Raw genomic sequence first — 27,103 nt, 5'->3', positions numbered from 1 at the left:
GGGGTGCAGGTCACGGAGTGTGCCATTTTGTGGTAAGAGCCATATTTCCCTGGAATGGCCTCAGCATGGTAAATGGTGGGAGGTTTTTCTGATGGAGGAAGAACAGAAAGATGCCATCGACCATCAACCAGGCTGCATCAAAGCCATGATGCCAATGTGATACTCCAAATAGGTTCAGAATGTAAGGACCTTGTGACAAAAGTGTGCAAATGTTCTGGAGGGAGATACCAAGGTGTGGTGATGATTGATGCACTGGCAGAGCCCACTGCACCCGCATTTCACAAGCCAAGTGAGAATGAAAGGAGACAGAAAAGATTCATCTGGGGAAGAAGCACCAAGTAGGAAGAATAGCAAACCACGTTCCAACAACTTCTAGAAGGTCTATAAATAACTCGCGTAAGGATCTTTTCACCTTTGTGGTTCTCCAATTCTATTCATGCAGTTTCTATGTCTCTCAACTCTGTATCACTTCTTTCTATTGATTTAATTTCAGTTCTTACTAACAAGGCAACCCCACCCCTCTGCCCATCTGCCTGTCCTTCCAATAAAACATGTATCTCGGATATTTAGATAAGCCAGATTCAGAGTGTTGTGAGAGAGGATCTGGTTGCCACACTATAAGGAGGATGTGGAAGCTTTGCAGGGGGTGCAGAGGAGGCTTGCTAGGATGCTGCCTGGATTGGAATTTATTAGCTATTAGGAGAAGTCAGACATGCTTACATTATTTTCATTGGAGCATCAGGGGCTGAAGGGAAATCTGGCAGAAGTACGTAAATTGATGACAGGCACAGTTAGGGTTGGATAGTCAGTCCCCCCACCAAGATGGAAATGTCAATTTCTATGGTGGGGTCGGCGGGGAAATAAGTTAAAGCGAGAGGAGGAAATTTAAAGGAGATGCATGAGGCAAGTTTTATTTTAAAACACAGAGGATGGAAGGTGCTTGGTACATGCTTCCAGAGATGGTAGAAGCAGATACGGTGGTAATAATTAAGAGATATTTAGAAAGACACAGAGTAGAGGGATATGGATCATGTGCAGATAGAAGGGATGAGTTCAGAATAACAGCATGATTGGCACAGACATGTGGGCCCAAGAGCCTGTTCCTGTGCTGTATCGTTCTATGAGAGTAAATGGACAGTTTGAATTCCTGCTAATAAGGAGGTAATGACAATGAAGCACAGGTAAAGTGAAAAGAAACGCATAAAGGTGGATATATTCCCAGAACCTGATCAGGTGCACCTTCAAACTCCTTGGGAAGCTAGGGCAGTGATTGCTGGGCCCCTTGTTGAGATATTTGTAACATCAATAACCACGTTTGAAATGCCAGACGACTGGAGGTTGGCTAACATGGTGCCACTATTTAAAAAAGGTGGCAATGAAAAGCCAGGGAACTATAGACTGGTGAGCCTGACATCGGTGGTGAGCAAATTATTGGACAGAATCCTAAGGAACAGGATTTACATATACTTGGAAAGGCAAGGTCTGATTAGACATAGTCAACATGGTTTTGTGCGTGGAAAATTGTCTCTCACCAACTTGATTGAATTTTTTGAAGAAGTAGCGAAGAGGATTGATGAGGGCAGAGTGGTGGATATGGTCTATAGGGACTTCAGCAAGGCGATCGATTAGGTTCTTCATGGTAGGCTGATTGGTAAGGTTAGATCATATGGGATACAGAGACAAGTAGCCATCTGGGCACAAGTAACGTACAAAACTACCAAATACAAAGTGTATTTAGCAGCCCCATTTCTCTACTCAAACAGCAGCCCACAGACAAGAGATGCTTGATGACCTCAACTAACTACTCCATCTCCAGCTCTGTTGGTCAGCTCTAAATTATTGAGGCTATTCAGTCAAGGCATGTGGTTGCATTTAGTACCCAGCCCTAGTTGTCCTTGAGAAGGTGGTGATAACCTGCCTTCTTGAACCGCTGCAGTCCATCTGTGGACAGACCCACAATGCAATGGCAGAGGGAACTCCAGGATTTTGGCTTGAAGAAACAGTGATATATTTCCAAGTCAGGGTGGTGAGTGGCTGCAAGAGGAACTTGCAGGTGGTGGTATTCTTATGTAACTGCTGCTTCATCCTTATGGATGGTAGGGGTTGTGGGTATGGAAGGTGCTGTCTAAGGAGCCTTTCTCTAGTGTATCTTGTAAATAGTATATGCTGCTACTACTACTGAGGGCTGGCAGTGGAGAGAGTGAACGTTTGTGGGTGTGATGCCAATCAAGCAGGTTGGATGGTGTCAAGCTTCTTGAGTGCTGTTGGAGCTGTGCTCATCCAGGCAAGTGGGGAGCATTCCACCACACTTCTGGCTGATGTCTTAAGAATGGTGGACAGGTTTTGGGGAGTCAGGAGGTGAGTTCCTCACTGTAGTATTCCTAGCCTGTGACCTGCTCTTGAAGCCACTGTATTTATATGGCTAGTTCAGTTCAGTTTCTGGCAACCCAACATGGGTCTCGTAATCCATAAGAAGCATCGAAACATCTTAGAATATTAAAGAAACAAATACAACCTACAGCAAACTGAGCCTCTTGGACTGATTTACCATGTTCCTGGTGCAATACAGGGGTGAATACCAATCAGCTTGGCCACATACAAATAAATCATATAGAAACATTGACTATACAAAACCTCTTGCTCTCAATCTGATGATATTTCAGCAATGTTACAAATGATGATAAATCGGAGTAAGACAGTAAACGTATTTAAATATGTGTTTCTTTTTCAGTGTCACATGTATGTAAACAATTTATATTGAACCAGCATGGGGAGCTTTAGCTCACCTGATCGTTTAGGAGTCTTGGTAATGGTCCCTTTCACTGTCCGACAATGTGCATTGTCACCACCACAGACACCACATTTATCTTCCTGCTTAAAGGAGCCAACTTCCTTATCACACCCCACAAGCTTCAAAAGGAGAATAATTCAATACTGTTAGAATGTCCATTCCGTAACAAAACTGACAGAATTAAAAACTGAGCAAGGGGTTTGATAAACAATTTTTAAAAAACTCACATGGATCAATCTTATTCATCCTATATAACAGGAACTTGGAATAATATAGACAAGAAAAAAATTCCATGGCGGTTTACAAAACTTGCGTCAATAACTTCATTGCTCAGACCTTTGAGTAGAGGAGTTGGGATATTATGTTAAGGCTGTATAGGATATTATTGAGGTGTCTTCTGGAATACTGTGTCTAGTTCTGGTCTCTGTTTTATAGGAAGGATATGAGCTGGAAAGCATTCAGAAGAGAGAGATTTACCAGGATGTTGCTGGGAATGGAGGGTTTGAGTTATAAGGAGAGGGTGGATTGGCTGGGACTTTTTTCATTGGGATGTAGGAGGTTGAGAGGTGACTTTATAGAGGTATATAAAATCATGAGGGGTATAGATAAGGTGAATGGCAGGTGCCTTTTCCCTAGGGTAGGGGGATTGCAGGATTAGGGGACATATATTTGAGGTGAGAGGAGGAAGATTTAAAAAGACATGAAGAGCAACTTTTTAAAAAAAAAACTGGACAGTGATTTACGTGTGGAATGAACTTCCAGAGAAAGTGCAGGATATGTGTACAGTTATAACATTTAAAAGACATTTAGGTAAGTACATGAATAAGAAATGCTGAGGAATATGGGCCATACACAGACAGGTGGGACTAGCTTTGTTTGGGATTATGGTCGACATGGATCGAATGGATCGAAGGGTCTGTTTCCCTGTTATATGATTCCATGACTATCACTGTTAGACAAAATACCGATATATTAAGGACTGTTGAACAACAGCTTGGTTAAAGAGGTACATTTTGGGAGCATCTTCACACAAGATAAAGCTGCAGAGAGGTTTAGGGTGGGAATTCCAGAGTTCACAACCATCTAAAATTGGGCATGCATAACTTCCAGAAGAGGGACACAGATCAGAGTACCCAGTAATAAGCACCTACCACACATTCTCCTCGAGCACATACACTGAAGGGATCTTTATAACTGCAGCGTGTACCATCATGTACAACCTGATTCATGAACACCACGTCTCCTGTTTCCTTGGACTGACAGATTAATTCACATTTTTGAGCCTCTATAATTTGTTGATTGGGAAAGAAAAACAAAATGGAAATTTATACTGACATGATACAAAAAACAAAACATAAAAGAATCAGACAAATAGAAGATATGGTTTGAGCCTGAATTCATTCCTGAGTATTTTCTCTTTTGTACAATGTGCATCCTCTTTAATTTTTGAAGATCACTCTATGCACACTAAATCACTTAATTAGTAATTTGCTAATTATTAATATTTCCAATAGCTGCAATGGCTTATGCACTTTTCTTTCTATGGTCAGGCTTGCCCTGTTGTGTAAACGGATCACCAAAACACAATCTGAGAAGTTACCATCTTGATGCTCATAAGGGAGCCAGGTATGCTTGACATTCTGGTAAAGATAATAGGTGTTTCTTTGCTGACACTGTTGAGCCCGGAAATCTTCAAAGGGGCCTGAACAATCTTCAGAATTGCAGACTTTGTATTCAGAACTAGGACCATGACAGTCCCGGCCACCGTATGCAGGACTACAGAGAAAACACAAGCAAATCAGTGACAGAATCCATATTCTTACCTCATCCTGCAACCTGTTTACAGAGAGTTGTGCTCTTGTTTTCCTAGTCATTTAGAAAGCTCTTATGCTAGAAACAGCTAAAATTGTTGATGATGCAGTGCTTTATGTTGGAATCGATGCAAGCAGAGAGAAGAAGTGTTTATTATTATTTTCTGATCAATCCTAATGTTAGTAGGGCACATGGCCAAAATGCAATGCTAATCAAATTACTTCTGATTGTATCTCCTTTTCCTGACTCACAGCCTGGGAGTTCAGGCACTGGCGAAGCAAAGGATTGAGCAGATCATATTTCAAGAGTGCCACAATGTGATACATGTAGTCTTTCCTTCAAGGAATGAAATCAAGCCTCTGAACTGATCTTGCAGTGGTGCAGATGGATGTTAAGGCACTGTTTTTATTTTCAAAAATAAAGTTAGCATTCCTTTTTTAATCTGTTTCACCAAGGTTGGTTACCTCCATGCTGTCTTTGGGTTCTTGCTGGCTAAAAATGATATAGCCAGAAATAGGTTTGAGGATATAAAAAGTGATTTCAGGGAGTTAGGATGGAAGCTGCAGAGCAGGACGAACAGAGAGTGTTCTCTGGTTTACTACCGGTGCCACGAGATAGCGAGGTGAGGAACAGGGAGCGGGCGCAGCTGAACACGTGGCTACGCAGCTGGTGTAGGAGGGAGGGCTTCAGATATGTTGATAATTGGGATGCCTTCTGGGGAAGGTGGGACCTGTACAAGAAGGACGGGTTGCATCTGAACTGGAAGGGGACCAATGTCCTGGGTGGAAGGTTTGCTCGAGTAGTTCGAGAGGGTTTAAACTAGTATGGCAGCGGGGTGGGAACCTGAGCTGTATACCAGAGGTGAGCGTTGATGCAGGTGAGGCAGTAGCAAGAGGTAGACCAGCTAGTGGGAAGGATTTTCCTGGGAAGGAACCAAGGGATCGGTTAAAGTGTGTTTGCTTTAATGCAAGGAGTATCAGGAATAAAAGTGATGAACTTAGAGCATGGATCAGTACCTGGTGCTATGATGTTGTGGCCATAACAGAGACATGGGTTTCTCATGGGCAGGAATGGTTGCTGGATCTTCCAGGGTTTAGAACATTTAAAAAGAATAGGGAGGGGGGAAAAAGAGGAGGGGGTGTAGCACTACTAATCAGAGAGGGTATCACAGCTACAGAAGCTTCCTTTGTCGAGGAAGATCTGCCTACCGAGTCAGTGTGGGTGGAAATTAGGAACAGCAAAGGAGTAGTCACCTCGTTAGGGGTTTACTACAGGCCCCCCAATAGCAGCAGGGAGATTGAAGAAAGCATAGGTCGACAGATTTTGGAAAAGTGTGCACGCAGTAGGGTTGTTGTAATGGGTGACTTTAACTTTCCTAATATTGATGGGAACCTCCTTCGAGCAGAAGATTTGAATGGAGCTGTTTTTGTAAGGTGTGTTCAGGAGGGTTTCCTAACGCAGTACATTGACAGGCCGACGAGGGGAGAGGCCATTCTAGACTTGGTGCTCGGAAACGAGCCGGGGCAGGTATCAGATCTTGTGGTGGGAGAGCATTTTGGTGATAGTGACCATAACTGCCTCACATTCGACATAGCTATGGAGAAGGAGAGGATTAGGCAAAATGGGAGGCTATTTAATTGGGGAAGAGGAAACTATGATGCGATTAGACATGAGTTAGGAAGCATGGACTGGGAGCAGTTGTTCCATGGTAAGGGAACTATAGACATGTGGAGACGGTTTAAGGAACAGTTGTTGGGAGTGATGAGTAAATATGTCCCTCTGAGACAGGCAAGAAGGGGTAAGATTAAGGAACCTTGGATGACGAGAGCGGTGGAGCTTCTAGTGAAAAGGAAGAAGGTAGCTTACATAAGGTGGAGGAAGCTAGGGTCAAGTTCAGCTAGAGAGGATTACATGCAGGCAAGGAAGGAGCTCAAAAATGGTCTGAGGAGAGCCAGGAGGGGGCACGAGAAAGGCTTGGCAGAAGGAATCCGGGAAAACACAAAGGCATTTTACACTTACGTGAGGAATAAGAGAATGATCAAAGAAAGTGTAGGGCCGATCAGGGATAGCATAGGGAACTTGTGTGTGGAGCCTGAGGAGGTAGGGGAAGCCCTAAATGAGTTTTTTGCTTCTGTCTTTACGAAAGAAATGAACTTTGTAGTGAATGAAACCTTTGAAGAGCAGGTGTGCATGCTGGAATGGATAGAGATAGAGGAAGCTGATGTGCTGAAAATTTTGTCAAACATTAAGATTGACAAGTCGCCAGGCCCGGATCAGATTTGTCCTCGGCTGCTTTGGGAAGCGAGAAATGCAATTGCTTCGCCACTTGCAAAGATCTTTGCATCCTCGCTCTCCACTGGAGTCGTACCTGAGGACTGGAGAGAGGCAAATGTAATTCCTCTCTTCAAGAAAGGAAATAGGGAAATCCCCGGCAATTATAGACCGGTAAGTCTCACGTCTGTCGTCTGCAAGGTGTTAGAAAGGATTCTGAGGGATAAGATTTATGACCATCTGGAAGAGCATGGCTTGATCAAATACGGTCAACACGGCTTTGTGAGGGGTAGGTCATGCCTTACAAACCTTATCGAGTTTTTTGAGGATGTGACTAGAAAAGTTGATGAGGGTCGAGCTGTGGATGTGGTGTATATGGACTTCAGTAAGGCATTTGATAAGGTTCCCCATGGTAGGCTCATTCAGAAGGTCAGAAGGAATGGGATACAGGGGAACTTAGCTGCTTGGATACAGAATTGGCTGGCCAACAGAAGACAGCGAGTGGTAGGAGAAGGAAAATATTCTGCCTGGAAGTCAGTGGTGAGTGGAGTTCCACAGGGCTCTGTCCTTGGGCCTCTACTGTTTGTAATTTTTATTAATGACTTGGACGAGGGAATTGAAGGATGGGTCAGCAAGTTTGCAGACGACACAAAGGTTGGAGGTGTCGTTGACAGTGTAGAGGCCTGTTGTAGGCTGCAGCAGGACATTGACAGGATGCAGAGATGGGCTGAGAGGTGGCAGATGGAGTTCAACCTGGATAAATGCGAGGTGATGCATTTTGGAAGGTCGAATTTGAAAGCTGAGTACAGGATTAAGGATAGGATTCTCGGCAGCGTGGAGGAACAGAGGGATCTTGGTGTGCAGATACATAGATCCCTTAAAATGGCCACCCAAGTGGACAGGGTTGTTAAGAAAGCATATGGTGTTTTGGCTTTCATTAACAGGGGGATTGAGTTTAAGAGTCGTGAGATCTTGTTGCAGCTCTATAAAACTTTGGTTAGACCGCACTTGGAATACTGCGTCCAGTTCTGGGCGCCCAATCATAGGAAAGATGTGGATGCTTTGGAGAGGGTTCAGAGGAGGTTTACCAGGATGCTGCCTGGACTGGAGGGCTTATCTTATGAAGAGAGGTTGACTGAGCTCGGTCTCTTTTCATTGGAGAAAAGGAGGAGGAGAGGGGACCTAATTGAGGTATACAAGATAATGAGAGGCATAGATAGAGTTGATAGCCAGAGACTATTTCCCAGGGCAGAAATGGCTAGCACGAGGGGTCATAGTTTCAAGCTGGTTGGTGGAAAGTATAGAGGGGATGTCAGAGCCAGGTTCTTTACGCAGAGAGTTGTGAGAGCATGGAATGCGTTGCCAGCAGCAGTTGTGGAAGCAAGGTCATTGGGGTCATTTAAGAGACGGCTGGACATGTATATGGTCACAGAAATTTGAGGGTGCATACATGAGGATCAATGGTCGGCACAACATTGTGGGCTGAAGGGCCTGTTCTGTGCTGTACTGTTCTATGTTCTATGTTCTAAAACTGATTTTGTAATTGCTAAATTGTAAACTAAACCATTGCAGATGGTGGAATTTAAAACAACTGAGCAATACATTATAACTGCAAGCCTTTATTAATTAGTGATTAGTACAAAATGGCGGAAACATGATAGCAAGAAATGATCTTGAATAAGGAGGGAATAATTCAACATCCACTCCCTCCACCTCAGTGCTAGTACCAGCAATGTATATAAGATGCACTGCAGAAGATCACCAATGCTCTACAGGCCTTCCAAACTAGTGACCTTCACCACCTCGAAAGTTAAGGGCAGCAAATACTTAGGAACACCACTTACTACAAATTTCACCACAAATCTCTCATTATCTGACTTGGGACTATATTGCCATTCTTTGACTATGTCGGTGTCAATATCTTTGAATTCTCTTCCTCGTAGCACTGTGGTGTACCTACCCTCCAGGATGGACTGCAGTACAAGATGATAGCTCATTATCACCTTCTCAAAGGTAACTGGCGATGGGCAATTACAGCCAGTGACACGCACATCCCATAAACAAATAAACGAAAAGTGAATGTATATAAATGGTCATGGCTATTGCTTAACGTAGTTTCAGACAAAACCATGTATTGCAGCTAATGTAAAAATCACTCGATGCTTTTATTTTTAAAATATATGCAAGATGTGTTAGCCATTGTAGCTGGTGACTGCCTCTCCATTCAACAGCTCTTTACAGTGCAAAGGTAAGACAGAGCCTGGTGGAGCACAGAAGTGGAAAACTCCTAATTTCTGTTTTGCTTCTTTTAGATCTCCAGCATCCACAGTTCTTCATTTTATTTTAGTGGATAACTCAAACCTTTAGATTATTATGTAGCAACTTCTGTTTGACATCAACTCCTAGCCTTGAAGGAGTGGAACATTGCCAAGAACTTTGAAGTTACCTGCGAGTAAAAATCTTGCATTATTTTGTATTGGAATGACTGCAGTTCAACCTGTTAGCTCTTTGTTGGTATTTACAATGTTACCAGCAAGTTTGCATGCACAGGGCCCAGGGTTTTCCTGCCACTTAGAACGTGGACTCAGCAATATAAATGGAGACAACCAACCACAGGAACCTCATAACAAAGGTCTGACCTGAAACGTCAAGCTTTCCTGCTCCTTTGATGCTGCTTGGCCTGCTGTGTTCATCCAGCTCCACAATGTTATCTCAGATTCTCCAGCATCAGCAGCTCCTACTATCCCTGAACCTCAGAACAGCTGGACAAGTTAAGCTGATAGTTGTGGAAGAACAATGCAGCCATGTGCTAACTAATACAAACTTACGGAGGATTGCTGCACTGTCGGGTGCGGAAACGCACTCCCCCACCACAGGTTCTTGAGCACGATCCAAACCTTGTCCAGGAACTCCAGCTTCCATCCTGACTGTATGACTGATCTGAAGTCTTCCAAATACAGTGACCCTTGAAACACCACTGGAAAGTACAAGTCGTTAGATCACCTTTAGGGCTTGCTGCTGGGTACATTGCAGATTTACATTCTGGCTACAGAGGTGGGTATTTTTCAGATTTAGGACTGGAGGACAAGAGTCCACATCTGTAACCTTAACAAGCAATACCTATACAGGAAATGCAATCGAAAGACAGTAGTTCAGGGCACATTTGCTGAGTTGTCCTCCATTACGAAGACTCTTGTCATATGGACCTTTGTACTAGAAGGCTAGCAAAATTTACTCTTCAGATCTACACAAAACTGTCTTTGATAATAGTATAAAAACTTTAGGGATACAGGAAATTTAAATCTTGGATCTCAACACTCATAATAAATTTTGCAAGGGTACTAACAGTTAATGCACTCAGGCACAAACCAAACTTAACAAGATTGCAGGAAAATGTTTCATGCTTCCAATTCAGTTTCCTCAGGTTCAGTATATCTAGGCTCTCTTTGTCAGTGGGGTTGAAACTTGCATGTCCCCTTCCCCTTTTAGGGGACTGACCAATAATAAATTCTCATTTCAGACAATGTTGCATAACTCTACCATTTACCATTAATAAAATAATTCTACTGTTCATTGCCCTAATTGACATATTTTGTACTATAAATACAGGTGCTTGATGAATAACACCCGTATTTATTGTAAGGTCAATTTAGTTGTTTTAATCAATCAATCTGTTTGAACTTGTTATGACATATATCCAGGGCTGGTGGGACTTGAACCTCGGCAACTAGGCTCAGAGGTAGGGACACTGCCACCGCGCCACAAGAACCCAATGAAAAGGTCAAAACAAAGTTATACTTCAAAATGACTCATCAGATGGTGCTTGCATCAGATATCCTGCCCATGTCATTTCCTATCAATATGTAAATTAGCCTTTTACCTTTCCAGAGGCACACTCTGTTCCATCAAGTGGTGGGCCCTTCTTAGTTTTGCAGAAGTAGGGGTTATCAGGATGGCTACACCATAACTGTTTGCACGGATCAAATGTTCGGAACTGCGATAGGAACAAACATAGTTTTCAACTGAATGCAATCCTGTGACAGGTAGTTGCCCCAGATGGCAAAACAAAAAATAAAATCAACTTAACATAGAGAGAAATGAAAACAATGGCACAAAAAGACTAACAGATCCATCAATTCAATCTCAAATAACTATGTTGTAAGTAAGCACCAAAACACATCATTGTTCCAGTTACCATTCATATTACCTCTTGGGGAAGGCAAAATAGAATTTTCCAAAAATGCTGGGAGAAAATGTGGCTGGGCTTGGGTATTGCTGAACATTTCGAAAATTATTTTTCTGATTGGCCAAAGGCAATCGAAAGGAGTCTGAAGGAGGCCACAGATGGCAATGAGGCAAAATGTCACTGTCGTTTTGTGAATGATGTCGTCTGCCTTAGTCAGGAACTCATCCAACTCCTTTTACCCAAAGTATAAAATAGCAACTTGATGTTGAAGACAATGGACCTCTGCCAGAAATGAACCCATTCCCCCTACACCTACATTAACTTAACTTAATATTTACACAAGTAACTACCTCAAATTGTTTACCTAAATGACAGTCTAGTTTTTTCAGTACATTAACTCTTAATTAATTCTCTATGGAAATGTCTTTGTTTGAAAAGGTTAGAAAGATCAATTTTCAAATGCCAGTAAGATAACTTACCCTGTATAAAAGATAAGCATCAGGCTATTGGTCTTCCTCCAACCTTTCTAAAGCTTCTATTGCACTCACTCTCTAAGGTAAAACTGATACCAATAACTGGGGAGTCCAAAATAAGGAGTCACAGCCTAAGAAAATGGTGGAGGCCATCTAAGTCTGAGATGAGGAGAAATTTCTTCACCCAGAGAGTGGTGAGCTTTTGGAATGCTCTGCCTTGGAAAGCAGTCAAGATCAAAACATGGAATGCTTTCAAGAAGGAATTAGACATAGTCCTTAGGGCTAAAGGGACCAAAGGATATGAGGCGAGAGTGGGAACAGGGTACAGTTAGGTGCAACATGTTCACATAGAACAGCAAAGCAGGCTCAAGGGCCGAATGACTCATTCCTGCTCCTATTTTCTTTAGTGTTGGAAACAACACTGGATTCAGCATTCTAGAGGAGGCCTATTTAAACTAGATATGCATGTATCGGCATGGAAGCTAAGGACCTAAATTTTAACTCGGCAGCAACTTTTTCAAGAAAGAAGAATGTACAAAATTACTTTATTGCTTTTTATTAGAAATTTCAAATGCAATTACAAGTAAAAATGCAAGGGAAGGAGAAAAAAAAACAATACTTACAGCTGTACACATTTTGTAACCAACTCCAAAATCAAAACGACACTGCTCATCCATGGAGTAGTCAATGCCTGGGAGTTCTGGTAACTTTGGCCACTTGTGTTCAAATGGGTCATCCAGCAGGCAGTCATAGGAACTGATAGAAACCATGAGAGAGAAATGAGTCATACAGAGTCCCATCAGATTTTAATGTTGTTTTAAACAATTAGCATTGGTTATAATCAAAGGAAATTATCTGTTTGTTGTTGAAGAGTGATCCAGCATCTTAGAATGACCCATTGTCCTGATATTCTGTCAGAGACTTGTTATTCTCATTTCCAAAACAGTTGGCAGTGGTGAAAGCAAAAGGAAGAAAATAATATCCTGGTTGCTCCATTTACACTTACTGACCATTTACTGGATTCATTATCTACCTCATGCATTACTTGTTAGCTCCAAACACTGAAGACGTGGCCTTGGCTGAACAGTTCCACCCTCTTGTTTGAGCACAAGCGTTAACTACAGAACATATAGCAACTGAAACTATTCTCTTTCCACTAATTCTTTGTGGTAGCAATCCAAAGTTAATCACAGAGCTCTTGAATGCCTGTTATAAACACTTAGGGAATGATCTCTGTCTCAACAACTCCCTACATCAAGCATCCCCTTCTCTTACAAACTTCTAGAGAGAAATGTCCACTGACTGTCTCCCTTAACTCTCCAATGATATTCTTCAGTTTGAAATAACTGCACGAAGGCCAGCATCCTGTCACCAAGTCATCCTTTATTTACATGTGCAGAGTACATAATACTGACCCAGCTAGCAAACAGCCAGCACTGACAGTGAGCAGACACTCCTGTTTATATGTCAGCCAGGGTTCCCTGATTGGACCAGGTGAACAGCCCCAATCAGGAAACCCATTCTGAGATCCACCTGGCAGACCTCATTACAATCATGGCAAAGCTGCTACTGATTCATTAACCACAGGAAATAGATTTTTACTATTCGCCATGTCATAACTAGAAACACTCATTAAACCTACTCATATCTGTCTCTGTTCTAGCTGAAATTGTCGTAAGAAGGCGCCTCAATTGCTAGAACAAGATTTTCTCATCTTTAATTATCCTTATTATCACAAGCTGCGAATTCTATTGTTTACTTGTGGTCTTCCAGGATAACATATAACAAGTACTAGGGTAAATTCAGCAAGGTTACATTTTTATAATGGAGGCTTACTAATAGGACAGTATAAGTAAACACTGGGTAAAACACAAAATGTTTGATACCACTTCCGTTCTAGTCAGGGCTATACGACATTTTGATAGTGCAGACAGATTTAAAATGTGGGACAGTAAACCATGGGTTTATAGATACAATAAAAATTAGCAAGTAATTTAAAGGGGAGATGAGGAGGAATATTTTCAGTTGGAGAGCTGCCTGGATCTGGAATGCTCTGAGAAAGTGATGGAAGCTGACTGCATAATAACTTTAAACAAATGTTTAGAAAGGGAATCAAGGATGAGAGTTACAGATATTGATCACTCATCTGGGATGAACCATGACATCTCTTACAAAAAGAGCCAATGCAGGCATGGTAGATCAAATTCCACCTTCACTACTGTAAGATTCTGGGCTTCTATGTGGGATGTGTAAACCTGCTGATTTGCCTGATAAGTACACACCAAGGGTAGCTATATAATCATACTTTGAGGTACTTTGTACCTTATCAAAATCCAAGGGATTCAGATATGACTACATTGTTGTGACAAGTGGGCTTCCAAATACACACTTCCGAAGGGGTCCTTCACCTGCTGAATGCATGTTTATGAATTAGAGTCATAGAGCCATACAGCACAAGAGCAGAACCTACAGTCTAACACATCCATGCTGACCAGGTATCCCAAACTCAACTAGTCCAATTTGTCTGTATTTGGTGCATATTCTAATTTGTGTTTCTGTCCAAATGTCTTTTAAAATGTCGTAATTGTACCCACCTCTACCACTCCCTGCGACCGCTTGTTTCATACACACAGCGCTCTGCATGAGAAAAGGTTACCCCTCAGGTCCCTTTTAAATTTTTGCCCTCTTACCTTAAACCTTCACCATCTAGTTTTGGACTCTCTTACCCTTGGAAAAAGACCTTGGTGATTCACCTTATCAATGGCCCTCATGATTTTATAAACCTCCACAAGATCACCCCTCAGCCTCCAACGCTCCAGGGGTAAAAAGTCTTAGCCTATCCAGCCTCTCTTTATAACTCATGCCCTCCAGACCCGGCAACATCATTGTAAACTTTTTCTGCACCCTTTCTAGTTTAAGCAACATTATTTCTATTACAGGGCTATCAGAATTGAACGCAGTAATCCAAATGTGGCCTCACCAATGTCTCGTGCAGCTTTCTCACCACCCTGTCTACACTCAACACTGCTTTCAAGGAACTATGAACCTGTATCCCCAGATTCCCCCTGTTCAGTAACACTCCCCAGGCGCCTACCATTAACTGTTATAACTTACAAATTAATGTTAAATAGAGCCATACACTCTAGTTTTGGACTCCATCAACCTGGGGAAAAAATCTTATCTATTTACCTTATCCATGCCCCTTAATTTTATAAATCTCTATAAAGGTTATCCCTCAGCCTCTGATGCTTCAGGGAAAAGTGGCCTCGGCCAATTCAGCCTCTCCCTATAGCTCAAACTCTCCAAACCTAGCAATCTTGTAAATTTTTCTCGAATCCTTTCAAGTTTCACAGCATCCTTCAGTATTTCAACACTGGTCTAACCAATGTCCTATACAACCACAAGACGACCTCCCAATTTCTATATTCAAAGCACAAACCACTAAAGGTAAACATATCAAGCGCTGCCTTCACTATCCTATTTACCTACGACTCCATTTTCAAGGAACAATGAATCTGCACTCCAAGGTCTCTGTTTAGCAACACTCCCCAGAACCTTACCATTAAGTGTACAAGCCCTGCCCTGATTTGCCTTTCTAAAATTCAGCACCTCACATTATCGAAATTAAGTTCTATCTGCCACTCCTTGGCCCATAGGCTCAGCTGATCGAGGTCCTGTTGTACTCTGAGGTAATCTTCTTTGCTGTCCATTACACCTCCAATTTTGGTGTCATCTGCAAACTTACTTACCATACCTCCTATGTTCACATCCAAATCATTTATATAAAAGTATAAAAAGCAGTGGACACGGCACCAATCATTGTGCTGATAACAAGTCTCCAGTCTGAAGAGCAACCCTCCACCACCACCCTCTGACTTCCACCTTCAAGCCAGTTCTGTATCCAAATGGCTCGTTCTCCCTGTATTCCATGTGATTTAATTTTGCTAACCAGTCCACCATGAGGAACCTTGTTGAAGACTTTTCTGAAGTCCACACAAATCATGTCCACCCCGCCCTCATCAATCCTCTTTGTTATTTCTTCAAAAAAAATCCCAATCAACTTAGTGAGACTTGATTTCACACACATGAAGTCATGTTGACTACTTATAATCAGACCGTGCCTTTCCAAATATATGTAAATCCTGTCCCTCAGGATTCCCTCCAACAACTTACCCAACACTGATGTCACGGCTCACTATAGTCACCTGGAACCTATCCTTACATTCTTTCTTAAATAGTGGTACCACTTCAGGCCACCCTCAGTCTTCCAGATCTTCTATGAGACAAATATCTCAGAAAGGGGCCCAGCAATCACTTCCCTTGCTTTCCAGAGTTCTAGAGTACACCTGATCAGGTCCTGTGGATTTATCCATCTTTATGAGTTTTAAGCCATCCAGCACCACCTCATCTGTGATATGGACATTTTTCAAGATGTCACTATTTATTTCCCCACATTCTATATCTTCCATATCCTTCTCCACAGTAAACGCTGATGCAAAATACTTGTTTACTATCTTCCCAATCTCCTGTGATTCCACACATAGGTGGCCCTGCTGATCTTTAAAGGACCCGATTCTTGCTCTACTTACCCTTTTGTCCTTAAAGTATTTCTAGAATTGCTTTGGATTCTCCTTGACCCAATCTACCAAAGCTACTTCATGACCCCTTTTCGCCCTCCTGATTTCCTTCTTGAGTATACTCCTACTGCCTTTATAATCTAAGGATTCACTTGATCCCTACTAAGTATATATAACACTCGCTTCTTCTTCCTAACTAAAACCTCAATTTCCCTACACCTACCAACATGGATCCACAGCACACAATCAATTCCCAGTACCCAGCAGCACAAGATTGGAAAATGACTACTCACAATTAAACAAATTACACTACACAGCCTGCTCTGGTGACAAGTGGTTTCAGCTTTTGTACTGACACAAATTTATGCAGTGCATTTCAGCTGACAGTGCAATTTGGTAAGTGGCATGTGCATGTTTTTGCAGCATCACTGTATTAACTACAGTCTAAAGCCTAGGTGAAAATCTCACTGACATGCCCAGGCATCTATTTTTGTAAATTTTAATCTCTCATCTTTGCCAAATTAGTAACTAAGTCAATAAATGAAGGTTGAAATGTCAATGTAGGTGGACGTGTCACTGCTGCAGCATGTAGAAATTGCGGAAAGCAATGTGTACTTATACACCTATACCTGAGACATGTAACTGCAGCTCAAGGCATTTGGCTCAAAGTGTTGAGGGGGAAATTATCTGGACACACTGTCCCCAACTGTGGGCACAGTCCTTATGGTAAGTGAAACTTCTAAACTGGTCATGGTCAGGGACAGGAGGGTGTGATTACTTAAAAGTACATATGGGAATCCTGAATATGGAATGGTGACATCTTGGTCCTTGACCATTACAGCCAGGAATGAGGTATCCGTTATGCGTGCAGCTGACAAGAACGGCAGGGTGGATGAGCAAGCTTTTTTAAAATTCTTCATTCATGGGACGTATGTAGACATTTATTGGCCAAATTGAACTACTGTTGAGAAGGTGCTGGTGAGCTGTGTTGTTGAACCATTGCAGTCCTTAGGGTGTAGAGATGCCCACAGTGCTGTTTGGAAGGGAGTTCTAGGAATTTGACTTAGTGACAGCGAAGGAATAATTCCAAGAGGGAATGCATTGTGGATGGGAGGGGAACTCATAGGTTCCTTGCATCTATGCCGATGTCCTTCTAGATCATAGGATTTGAAGGTGCTGTTGAAGGATATAATTCTGCCCAGGTCTTGCTGGTTGGGACTTTTGTATCAGAATAGTCACAGATGGTGCTGAATGTTGTGCAATCATCAGCAAACATCCCACTTCTGCCCTCATGGAGGAGGGAAGGTCATTGTTGCTGCAGTTGCTGTCGGTTGGGCCTAGGATCTTACCCTGAGGAACTTTTGCAGAGATGTCCTGTAGCTGAGATGACTAACCTCCAACAGCTCAACCAACCTCCTGTGTGCCATGACTCTAACTGCACAGAATGGTTGCCCCTGCCTCCGCATTTCTATTGGCTCCAGTTTTGTTAAGGGTCCTTGATGCCACAGTTGGTCATTCGCTGCCTTGATGTCAAGAGCAGTATTTCACACCTCAGCTCTGGAGTTCAGTTCTTTTGTCCATTTTTGAACAATGCTGCAATGAGTCCTGGAACAGATTGTGCTGGCAGGATATAAACTGAGCATCAGTGGGCAGGTTGTCGCTGTGCAACAGCACTGTCAATGGCCTCTTCCACCACACTGCTGACACAGACTGAAAGGGACTGCAAATTGCTGGGTTGGACTTGTCCTCCCTTCTGTGGACAAGACAAGTTCAAAATTATGACAAAAAAAACTCCCAGATGGTGAATGTAGAAGATAGGGTCACAATTCCAAATAAGAAGTCAGTTATTAAGGACAGAATTGAGGAGAAATTTCTTCAAAGGGTTTTGAATCTTTGTAACTCTCTACCATAGAGAGCCAGGAATGCTCTGACATCAGGGATACTCAGATCAGCAGATTGTTGGGCACAAAAGGAGTAAGGAATATGCGGATTCAGCAGGAAGATGGAGTTGAATCGCAATTGACTTGGTGGAATTTATTCCTCGGGGCAAATGAATAACTCTTGCTTTTATGTTTGGCCTTCCATAAAGCTGCTGTCAGCTCCCAACGCTAAAAATTTTACCAGCATTTATTTGAAAGCCAATAATTGGAGCTGTGGGCATGCATGTCAACAATCTTATCCTTGAATAATGAGTGATACAGGAACCAGTGATTTACCACTGTTATAGCCTGCCCTGCATCCTTCAACTACCTGCAATATAAGATTCACTTGTACTCAATTGTAATCAATAGGTTGTACTTGACAATTATTATTTTGACGATGCCACAGTGCCTTCTTAATATTTTGATTAATTTCACTAATACATTTCAGCAAAACACAGAACCACAGTACAGACTTTCACAGATGATTATGATACCAAAACACAACCACCTACTGTATGTATCGACTGAGTTCCTGCTTACTGCAGCGAGACCAGTGATAGCGATGGAATGCAGCCTGTACAAGGGGTGCCATGATGCTGCCCATACTTGTCTCGTCAGCACAGCGATTACCTTGTCCATCGTGCTCCATCCCTAAGCTGTTAGCAAGCACGTTAATAGTTTTGTAAATCCACTCAACCATGAAATTCATCAGCACATTGAACATTGCAAACAATATATTTTGGTACAAATTCAAGGCTGTTGCATAGTTACATTTAAAGCAGAAACAATTCAACTAATTTTCAAGACAAAAACAGTTTTGAAAACCTTTAACCAATCCAAGCCAGACAAATCAGATTAGGTACTTGGGCCAGCCTTCTCAAGTTACTGCACAATAAACAAGAAAATATAGCATTTGATAGATGGCTTTTCTCTGCAACCACTTATCAGTCATGTCCTCCAGTTCCCCTATTAATCAATGCTAGTTTCCTGACAAACTCTATGCTCCACCCTCCCGCTTCCCATCTCCACATCCTGTGGGTTGAATTTCAAATGCAGCATTTAATTCACTGCAACAAATCACACCCAGCGTGTCAGAATTGAATTGAAGGACCACATTCCTAAATTAGATTTTCGCCATCTATAATACATAACCGTAAGAAGCAAGTCAACCAGTTAAGTGAACAGCTTGCTTTGAATATGCAGATTCATAGCTGATACCTCTTTTTGCATCAGGAGTAAACATCTTCACTTCTAGGACATTTGGACCTCTAACAAATTGACAGCAGAGTTCTTGTTACAGTTGTAAAGCAGCACCCCATGGTATGTATACTCTCCCCTTCTCACCACGATGGCTGCCTGCCATTTTTTACATTAAATGCTCTTAATGTGCTCCATAAGTGGGACTGGCTAACAATTCTGATATGACATTGTGCAATTTTATCACCTCGCTTTCTGTAAAACTCCTGAAGTGACTTCCTCCATCCCCAAGGAAATTCTTAGCAACTGAAAGGGCTGTTATTACACAAGGCACACCCTATTTAAATCATCCAAATGCAACACCAGAAATCCAACACTCATCATTCACTGCCTTGGAGTTCAATTATTCTAAATCCAATCTGGAATTAGAGATTTTGATCCCGACAACATCCACCAGTTTGTTATGGGCCAGACCAACCCCGCCCTCAAAATATGTTAAGGAGATAGCCTAGACCCGAACGTTTTCTTATTTTAAAGGCGAGTGCCAGGCATTGCGCTCTGGATGCAATTTGATAGGTCAAACTATCAGGTTTGAAGCAAAACATATTTTATTCATACACTGTAGTCAAAATACAGACAAAATAAAAATAAAAGAATTGGCTTAACTGTAACTCTATCAAAATACTTAATAAAATAATAAACTACTTTTTAAAACTGTTCCCAAATCCCACAAATATACCCTTAGCAGAGGCAAATTCAGTGACTTAGTTTGTCTCACATGGAATTCTAGCAGCAAGTAGAGAACACAAACTTTTAGCCATAGCAAAGCGAGACAAAGAAAGGTGGAGTAGCTTTCAGAAGCTCACAGCTAGTGAAATTTCAAACTAAACTCCTGGTTCAGTGGGAGCTTGACCCCACCCATTCAGGTTGTTTCTATTGTTCCAACATTTAAAAGAAAAACTCCAAAGTCTCACAAGTAAAGTGGTTGTTTACTTTATTGGCTTGAAGCAGATTGATCAGCACCTCTGTCCCAATCTCTCTTCTTAAAAAAAAGGACAAAATACACCTCTTAAAACAACAGTAGCATCACAGACCAAGGATCTGAAGTTAAGATGGGTGAATGGAGTTAAGGTACACATCAGCTTTGACTGAATTAAATGTTTGGAAGGAGTCAAGGAGCTGAAAGGTCTACTCCTATGTTACTATGTTCTGTTGTGGTGCTGCAGTCTTAGGGAGTTTAAACATCAATGAATAAGAGATTTTCTAATTGGATCCACTAGATGGTGCTCATGCAAAAGCTTCACTGCAAACATTGCGCACTCAAATGCAACTTTCAGAACAGTGTGGCATCAAAGTTAATCCAAAAGCATCCGTGAGAATCTTGCAAATATTGTCAACATTTTTCTATCATTGGATATCTAACACAGTAAATAAGGAAAAGTTTGCCTAATGCAGATACTGCAAGATAAAAAGTAAGGTAAATTTCCCACAGTCCCAGAGGTCCATCGGGTTGTTATCTCATTAGGGACTGATGACTGGTGATGGGTTAACATGAGGATCATCACGTGGGTCCAGGATGACATGCTGGAGGGACGCACTAAAGCCTGGGACAACTGCTGCCAAGGCACAGTGGGGAAAGACCACTGACTGAGGTCTTTCTGCTAAAGTTAAATGACCCAAATATTTGTAAATAAAATCATGCACAAGGAACAAATAACTTTGGTTTGTTTGTTAAGCATATTCAAACTCCAATGTTAGTTTGTTCCTTCACATACTACTTCATGAAACCATTCTGCTTCAGTAAATGTATGTATATAGAGATATTTTTATGAATAATGCATTTTTTGAAATTAAAAAGTGAGGGTCACCACAACTCAGAAAATCCGCTGAGAAAGAATGATCCCTTCATGGACCTGAAGACCCCAGGATACTGGGATTGCTCCTTTCTAGTTAATATACATAAACTACCAGCAATGTTTTCGTATGAACACTTCAATTACATTAACCATAGTTCCCTTCATGACAAGTTCAGGTAGGATGCTAACTCATGAAATGATAGGAGTCTGCTAAGAGTGCAAGTATGCATGAGGACAGCACTGACTGCAATTTCTAACCTGTATATATAGATATTGCTGAACTCCAGCAGTGAAATAGTTATATATTGATGCATTTTGAAATGGATGAAGAGACCCAAAAAAGATGTAATTAAGATATTCCTCTCTGTTGTTGAGTTTCACTGATACTCCTGTCGGCTCTATCCAAAAAACCACCTAACAAAAACCAACTTAAGTTTTGAGATGCTCGCATTTTACTGCACTTGAAAATGGCATCTGTACATTTGCTGATTTTTTAAAATTAAAATAATACTAATAAAGAGATGAAGCCACCAAAGGGTAAACAATTCTAGTGGAAAATTATCTAGACCATCTGAAGAAATCTACGCAACATATTCCTACTACAAATCCCTTTCAGCATTAGGTGTTTTAACCCCATTTAAAAAAACTGAATGTCACAGGAAATCCCAATTGAAAACTGCCTAGCAATGAATCCATGAGAAAGGCAAGCTCGTTGACAAACTCTCACAAACTTTGAAACAAAGAAAATACAAAATGCAGGAAATGCTCAAAAGGTCAGGCAGCATCTGTTAGGAGAAATAGAGACTTGATATTTCAGATTGCAGATCTGTTGTCAAAAGCAGAAATTGATTAGAACATAACAGGCTCTAAGCAGGAACAGATGCAGATAAAAGGAGGGGAGCGAGGGACAGGGATACGGATAAGGAGTGGAGCGAGCGACAGGGATACGGATAAGGAAGGGAGCGAGCGACAGGGATGCGGATAAAGAGGGGAGCGAAGGACAGGGATACGGATAAGGAGGGGAGCGAGGGACAGTGATACGGATAAGGAGGGGAGCGAGGGACAGTGATACGGATAAGGAGGGGAGCGAGGGACAGTGATACGGATAAGGAGGGAAGCGTGGGACAGGGATACGGATAAGGAGAGGAGCGAGGGACAGGGATACGGATAAGGAGGGGAGCGAGGGACAGTGATACGGATAAGGAGGGGAGCGAGGGACAGGGATACGGATAAGGAGGGGAGCGAGGGACAGGCATACGGATAAGGAGGGGAGCGAGGGACAGGCATACGGATAAGGGGGGAAGCGTGGGACAGGGATACGGATAAGGGGGGGAGCGAGGGGCAGGCATACGGATAAGGAGGGAGGCGAGGGGCAGGCATGCGGATAAGGAGGGGAGCGAGGGACAGGCATACGGATAAGGGGGGGAAGCGTGGGACAGGGATACGGATTGGGGGGGAGCAAGGGGCAGGCCAACGGGTAAAGAGGGGAGAGAGGGGCAGGCATACGGATAAGGAGGGGAGCGAGGGACAGGGATACGGATAAGGAGGGGAGCGAGGGACAGGCATACAGATTAGGAGGGGAGCGAGGGACAGGCATACGGATAAGGGGGGAAGCGAGGGACAGGCATACGGATAAGGGGGGAAGCGAGGGACAGGCATACGGATAAGGGGGGAAGCGTGGGACAGGGATACGGATAAGGGGGGAAGCGAGGGGCAGGGATACGGATAAGGGGGGGAGCGAGGGGCAGGCATTCGGATAAGGAGGGGAGCGAGGGGCAGGGATAAGGAGGGACCGAGGGGAGAATAGGAGAAGCAGCAGGGGAATGAGGCAGGGAAAAGAAGGGAGGGATCAAGGGAAAAGGAAGAGGGGGCAAGGCATGGCTGAACAAAAGGGAAGGTCTGTGATTCGGATTAAAACAGGAAAGATTAGATGATGAAGGGATGATTCTGCAAAACAAGGAGCTAGTCATGGGAGAGCAAAAAGAAACAAAAGCTAGATGTAGGTGAGGAGCAAATTGGAAAAGTATAGTCATCAACAGACATCCAATTAAAAAGGGGGACAGAGGTTATGATCAGAAATTGCTCAACTGAAGTTTTAATCCAGATGGCAATAAACTGCCTAATAAAATGATAACATATTGCACATTTAGCTGAACTGAATCTATTCTTCGTCATCCCAATGTTGGGACCATATAGTAGCCAGAAAATATGTGGGATGGGTTTGGATGGGATGCTCCGAAGGGTGGTGTGGACTTGTTGGGCCGAAAGGCCTGTTTCCACACTGCAGAGAATCTAATCTATACAGAGGAACAGTGAGACAAGAGTTAAGAGATGCAGCCATCACACAGAAAGCATTAATAGCCATTCACAAAAAGAAAGGAAAAAAACGGAGCAAACAGGAAGGGTGAGAAAAGACAGCAATTAGGAAAGGATCACAAAGTTCATAAAGCTTTCCTTTTGCCTCACTAGATTTACTGTCCATAAGCAATTTCATAGAAAATGAATCACCAGCTCATAATAGTCAAAGCTTTCTGAGGCTGATGCTGTTACTTTGATATTGAGGAGTGTATCACTGTTGAAAGGTAGCCTGATCTTTTTGCTTGCCAGTTGTGAAGAGTGGTGATTTGCAAGTACCACTGTCCCAAAACACCTGCCATTTTGTTCTGTGCAATTATCAGAGCACAGAAAGCCAAGGAGAAGCTTACTGAACTTTTTTGGTAGCTAAAAAAAAGTGACACAATCCCTTCTTAGAGGGGACCAAGCATTTTAATGTTAACAAATCAGAGAAAGGGTGTAACATTTGCCTAGGAGAACACATCTTCTCAGTAGAAGAATATTGGGCAGCATCAATGCTATGATGAGTCCCTGATATGGCTGGGACTGATACTGTATCATTTAATTCTAAACCATATTACCTGCAGTAACAGCATCTGTTATTGTTCGTATTTATAGATTATGCAATATTATATAGGATATATACATTTTCATATAATTGTGTGAATCAAGTTTCATATTGTAGTTAAATATTGCTTTGCCCCTTTTCACTCAATTTATTTACCAACATGTATAGGGCCAAGAACATATTTTCTACCACAACACTTGCAATTTGGCTTACATGGAGCTGTTCCCACCCAGTACTCTGGCAGCAGTGCACACTTACACATGACCAGTTTCATGGGCTACCACAAATGCAGAGGAAAATCCATCTTCATGGTTGAGTGTACAGCTTCGGAGAGGATGGCACATGCCTGTTACAGGAGCATAACCTAAGCACAACACAGAGCAGACAGTTCATGAGAAAGTCTGAGCAGCACCAATCCATTTCTCTCTCACACACACACAGCTTTATAAAGCTTGCAGCTGTGTCAACCCTCTGAAGCGTCAATATAAAACAATGTTTCCTGCACCATAAATCGAGAAGTAGGGTACTGCGTATGTTGGAAATCTGAAATAAGAACAGTGAGTCCTGAAAATATTCAGCAGATGAGACAGCAACCGACTTGAAACCAGGCTATCTCTGTTCTCCTGTCCACAGATGCTGCCTGACCTGCTGATTATTTCCAGCACTTTCCATTTCATTTTCCCTTTGCCAAAAAAAGACTGCTGCAGCACATTCAAGTAACTTTCATTTTGGCGGGATAACAAATGCATGGATGTTAAATATGCTTTTCTTAAAAATTAAAATCACAGCTGTGCACTGGCTTTCATAACGTCAATACCAGACAAAGTTTTAAAGCATTAAGTAACAGGAATTAACTGCTTTAAACTGAAAAAATAGTAAAGTATTGACTGAATGAAAACAACTGCCTGAGATTAGAGAGGGACTCACCGTATAAATGATGAATGCACATACATTGAACTCTCTCCACTTTTAATAGAAGCATTGACACATTATTTTTGTTACATTTGAACTTAAAGCGAACTCTCTCTAAATGCTTAAGTATTCACAGTACAATAGTTAATTAAAGTTTTAGGTTTACATGATGTTAATTGACTTGAAATATTTGTTGTCTCCTTCAATCTGATCAATGAAACATATTGTTTTGAAGCATAAAACAGGCTTCCTCATAAGGCAGCTTTGGACTCCAGAGGTCCAATGATTAGTTAACTGGATCTCTTTCCAACCAGGACGGGTAACATTTGAAAAAAAATGGTTTACTTGCCCTTTTTAAATCTAAACAGATTTTTTTTTAAACTTGTGGGATGTGGGTGTCGCTGGCTGGCCAGCACTTATTGCCCATCCCTAGGTGCCCTACAGAAGGTGGTGGTGAATTGCCATCTTGAACCTTTGCAATCCATGTGCTGTAGACACACCCACAGTGCTTTTACGGAGGACATTCCAGGATTTTGACCCAGTGAGAGTGAAGGAAAAGTGGTATACTTGCGAGTCAGGATGGTCAGTGGCTTGGAGGGAAATTTGCAGGGGGTGGTGTTCCCATGTATCTGCTGCCCTTGTCCTTTTAGTTGGAACTGGTTATGTGTTTTACCCTAGGCCAGTTCACACTGCTTATTACTTTACTTCTTATGAACAGCTCAATTCATGTGGTGGCTAAATTTCTTTATTGTTTTTCTGCTCACCAAGACTGGAGCTACAAATTATCTGGGAACTTCATGCAGACTGTCCCGTGTGAAAAAAGAATTACCAGTGTTAGTCACATGCATTCCTGCACAGAGTAAAATTTACTATGCATCAAAAGTCTGCCTCAAGTCAACCTTAAAAGAGAAACGCCACCTAGTAATGTCTTAATTGTGTATAAAATTATTTAGTTCAGAAAAGTAGCAAATGGCTTGCCACACCCTTCCCTTAGATTTCCAGCCAAATTCCGAGTTGGATTACAGCTCAGTTTCCCGGTGACAGAAGAATGTCTGCACTCTGCATTCACATTTCCATTTTGTACTACAGTTGTGCAGCAGTTTTAAAACTTCTCTCCTATTGTTTGCACCCTATGCTAGATTTGCCAGATTCTGTTCCGTAGGCCGTAGCTCTTTAAATAAAAAGTCTCAGAGAATCAAATTTGAAGGAATGTAGAATATGTGGTGCCTCAACTGATAACACCCAAAGTCCATGAAATGGACTTTAAAAATTCAGCATTTGAACATTCCAAGTACAGTATTTTTCCAGGAACTGACAAAATACTGACTTACGTCCACAATTCAGCGTTTGCCTTCAGTCCCCAGGGCTACGAGTAAAAGCAGACACAGGATGTAAAAGAATGAGGTAGATTTACCTCAACCAGTTATCTGACCTCCCCAGCTGCCATGTTGGGAAATGGCTTCATCAAACCCCCAGGGGTAGTTCCCCACCTCAACTGGACCAGTTAAAGGAGTGATTAAATAAATATCCAGGATAAGGGAAATCCGAAATCCCAGATTCAAGTTTTTGAATGAACTAAAAACATAACTTAAGCTCCAATGCTATCTAAATAAATTTTAAAAAGCAACAGATTGATATAGTACATAGTATAAAGCTTTTTATTACTACGTTGCGGGTAAGGTACTGGGAATTGTTTGCTGAGGTTTTTTTAAGAAGGGGTCCAAAATGCCTTTCTACAGTACGGTGCAAACTTGGGAACTGAGTCAATCCCATGGTGTTCATAGTGTGAACTCTCACATAGTCAATGTCTGCTAGAAATTTGCAAACCGGATGGACTAGGATTTGATTTGACTTCATTTCAGATATTATTGCCACATTGACCTAGGTACAGTGAAAAGTTTCGTTTGCATGTAGTGCAGGCAGATCATACCAGTACAAAGTGCATTAGAGTAATAGAATAGAGCAAGGAATACAATGCTACGGCTGCAGAGAAGGTGCACAAAGAGCGAGTCAACATTAAATTTGAAATTTGAAAGATTCATTCTGAAGTCTGATAATAGTGGGGAAGAAACTGCTCTTGGATTTGTTGATCTGCGTTTAAGCTTTTGTATCTTCTGCCTGACAGAAGAAGTTGGAAGCAATTAAAGCCAGGGTGGAAGGCGTCTTTGATTATGTTGGCTGCCTTTTTGAGGCAGCAAGGAGTG

At 42.1% G+C, this 27,103-nt stretch overlaps 1 protein-coding gene across 3 annotated transcripts in view; it reads right to left on the bottom strand.

Moving 5' to 3' along the window:
* LOC125467530 (A disintegrin and metalloproteinase with thrombospondin motifs 3) overlaps nucleotides 1–27,103 on the bottom strand; it is a 178,850-nt gene that overhangs the window by 22,616 nt on the left and 129,131 nt on the right. For all 3 annotated transcript variants that reach the window (XM_048563530.2, XM_048563528.2, XM_048563529.2), the window contains exons 7-14: nucleotides 24,246–24,351; nucleotides 18,545–18,688; nucleotides 12,157–12,289; nucleotides 10,755–10,868; nucleotides 9,703–9,851; nucleotides 4,392–4,567; nucleotides 3,943–4,076; nucleotides 2,787–2,910 (exon numbers count right to left, since the gene is read on the bottom strand). In XM_048563530.2, coding sequence (XP_048419487.2) covers nucleotides 2,787–2,910; nucleotides 3,943–4,076; nucleotides 4,392–4,567; nucleotides 9,703–9,851; nucleotides 10,755–10,868; nucleotides 12,157–12,289; nucleotides 18,545–18,688; nucleotides 24,246–24,351 — 1,080 coding nt within the window. The remainder of the gene's footprint in view (nucleotides 1–2,786; nucleotides 2,911–3,942; nucleotides 4,077–4,391; nucleotides 4,568–9,702; nucleotides 9,852–10,754; nucleotides 10,869–12,156; nucleotides 12,290–18,544; nucleotides 18,689–24,245; nucleotides 24,352–27,103) is intronic.

This window comes from Stegostoma tigrinum, chromosome 37 (genome assembly GCF_030684315.1).
Source record: "Stegostoma tigrinum isolate sSteTig4 chromosome 37, sSteTig4.hap1, whole genome shotgun sequence".
NCBI lineage: Eukaryota > Metazoa > Chordata > Chondrichthyes > Orectolobiformes > Stegostomatidae > Stegostoma > Stegostoma tigrinum.
This window is presented reverse-complemented; position numbering and strand designations above follow the sequence as displayed.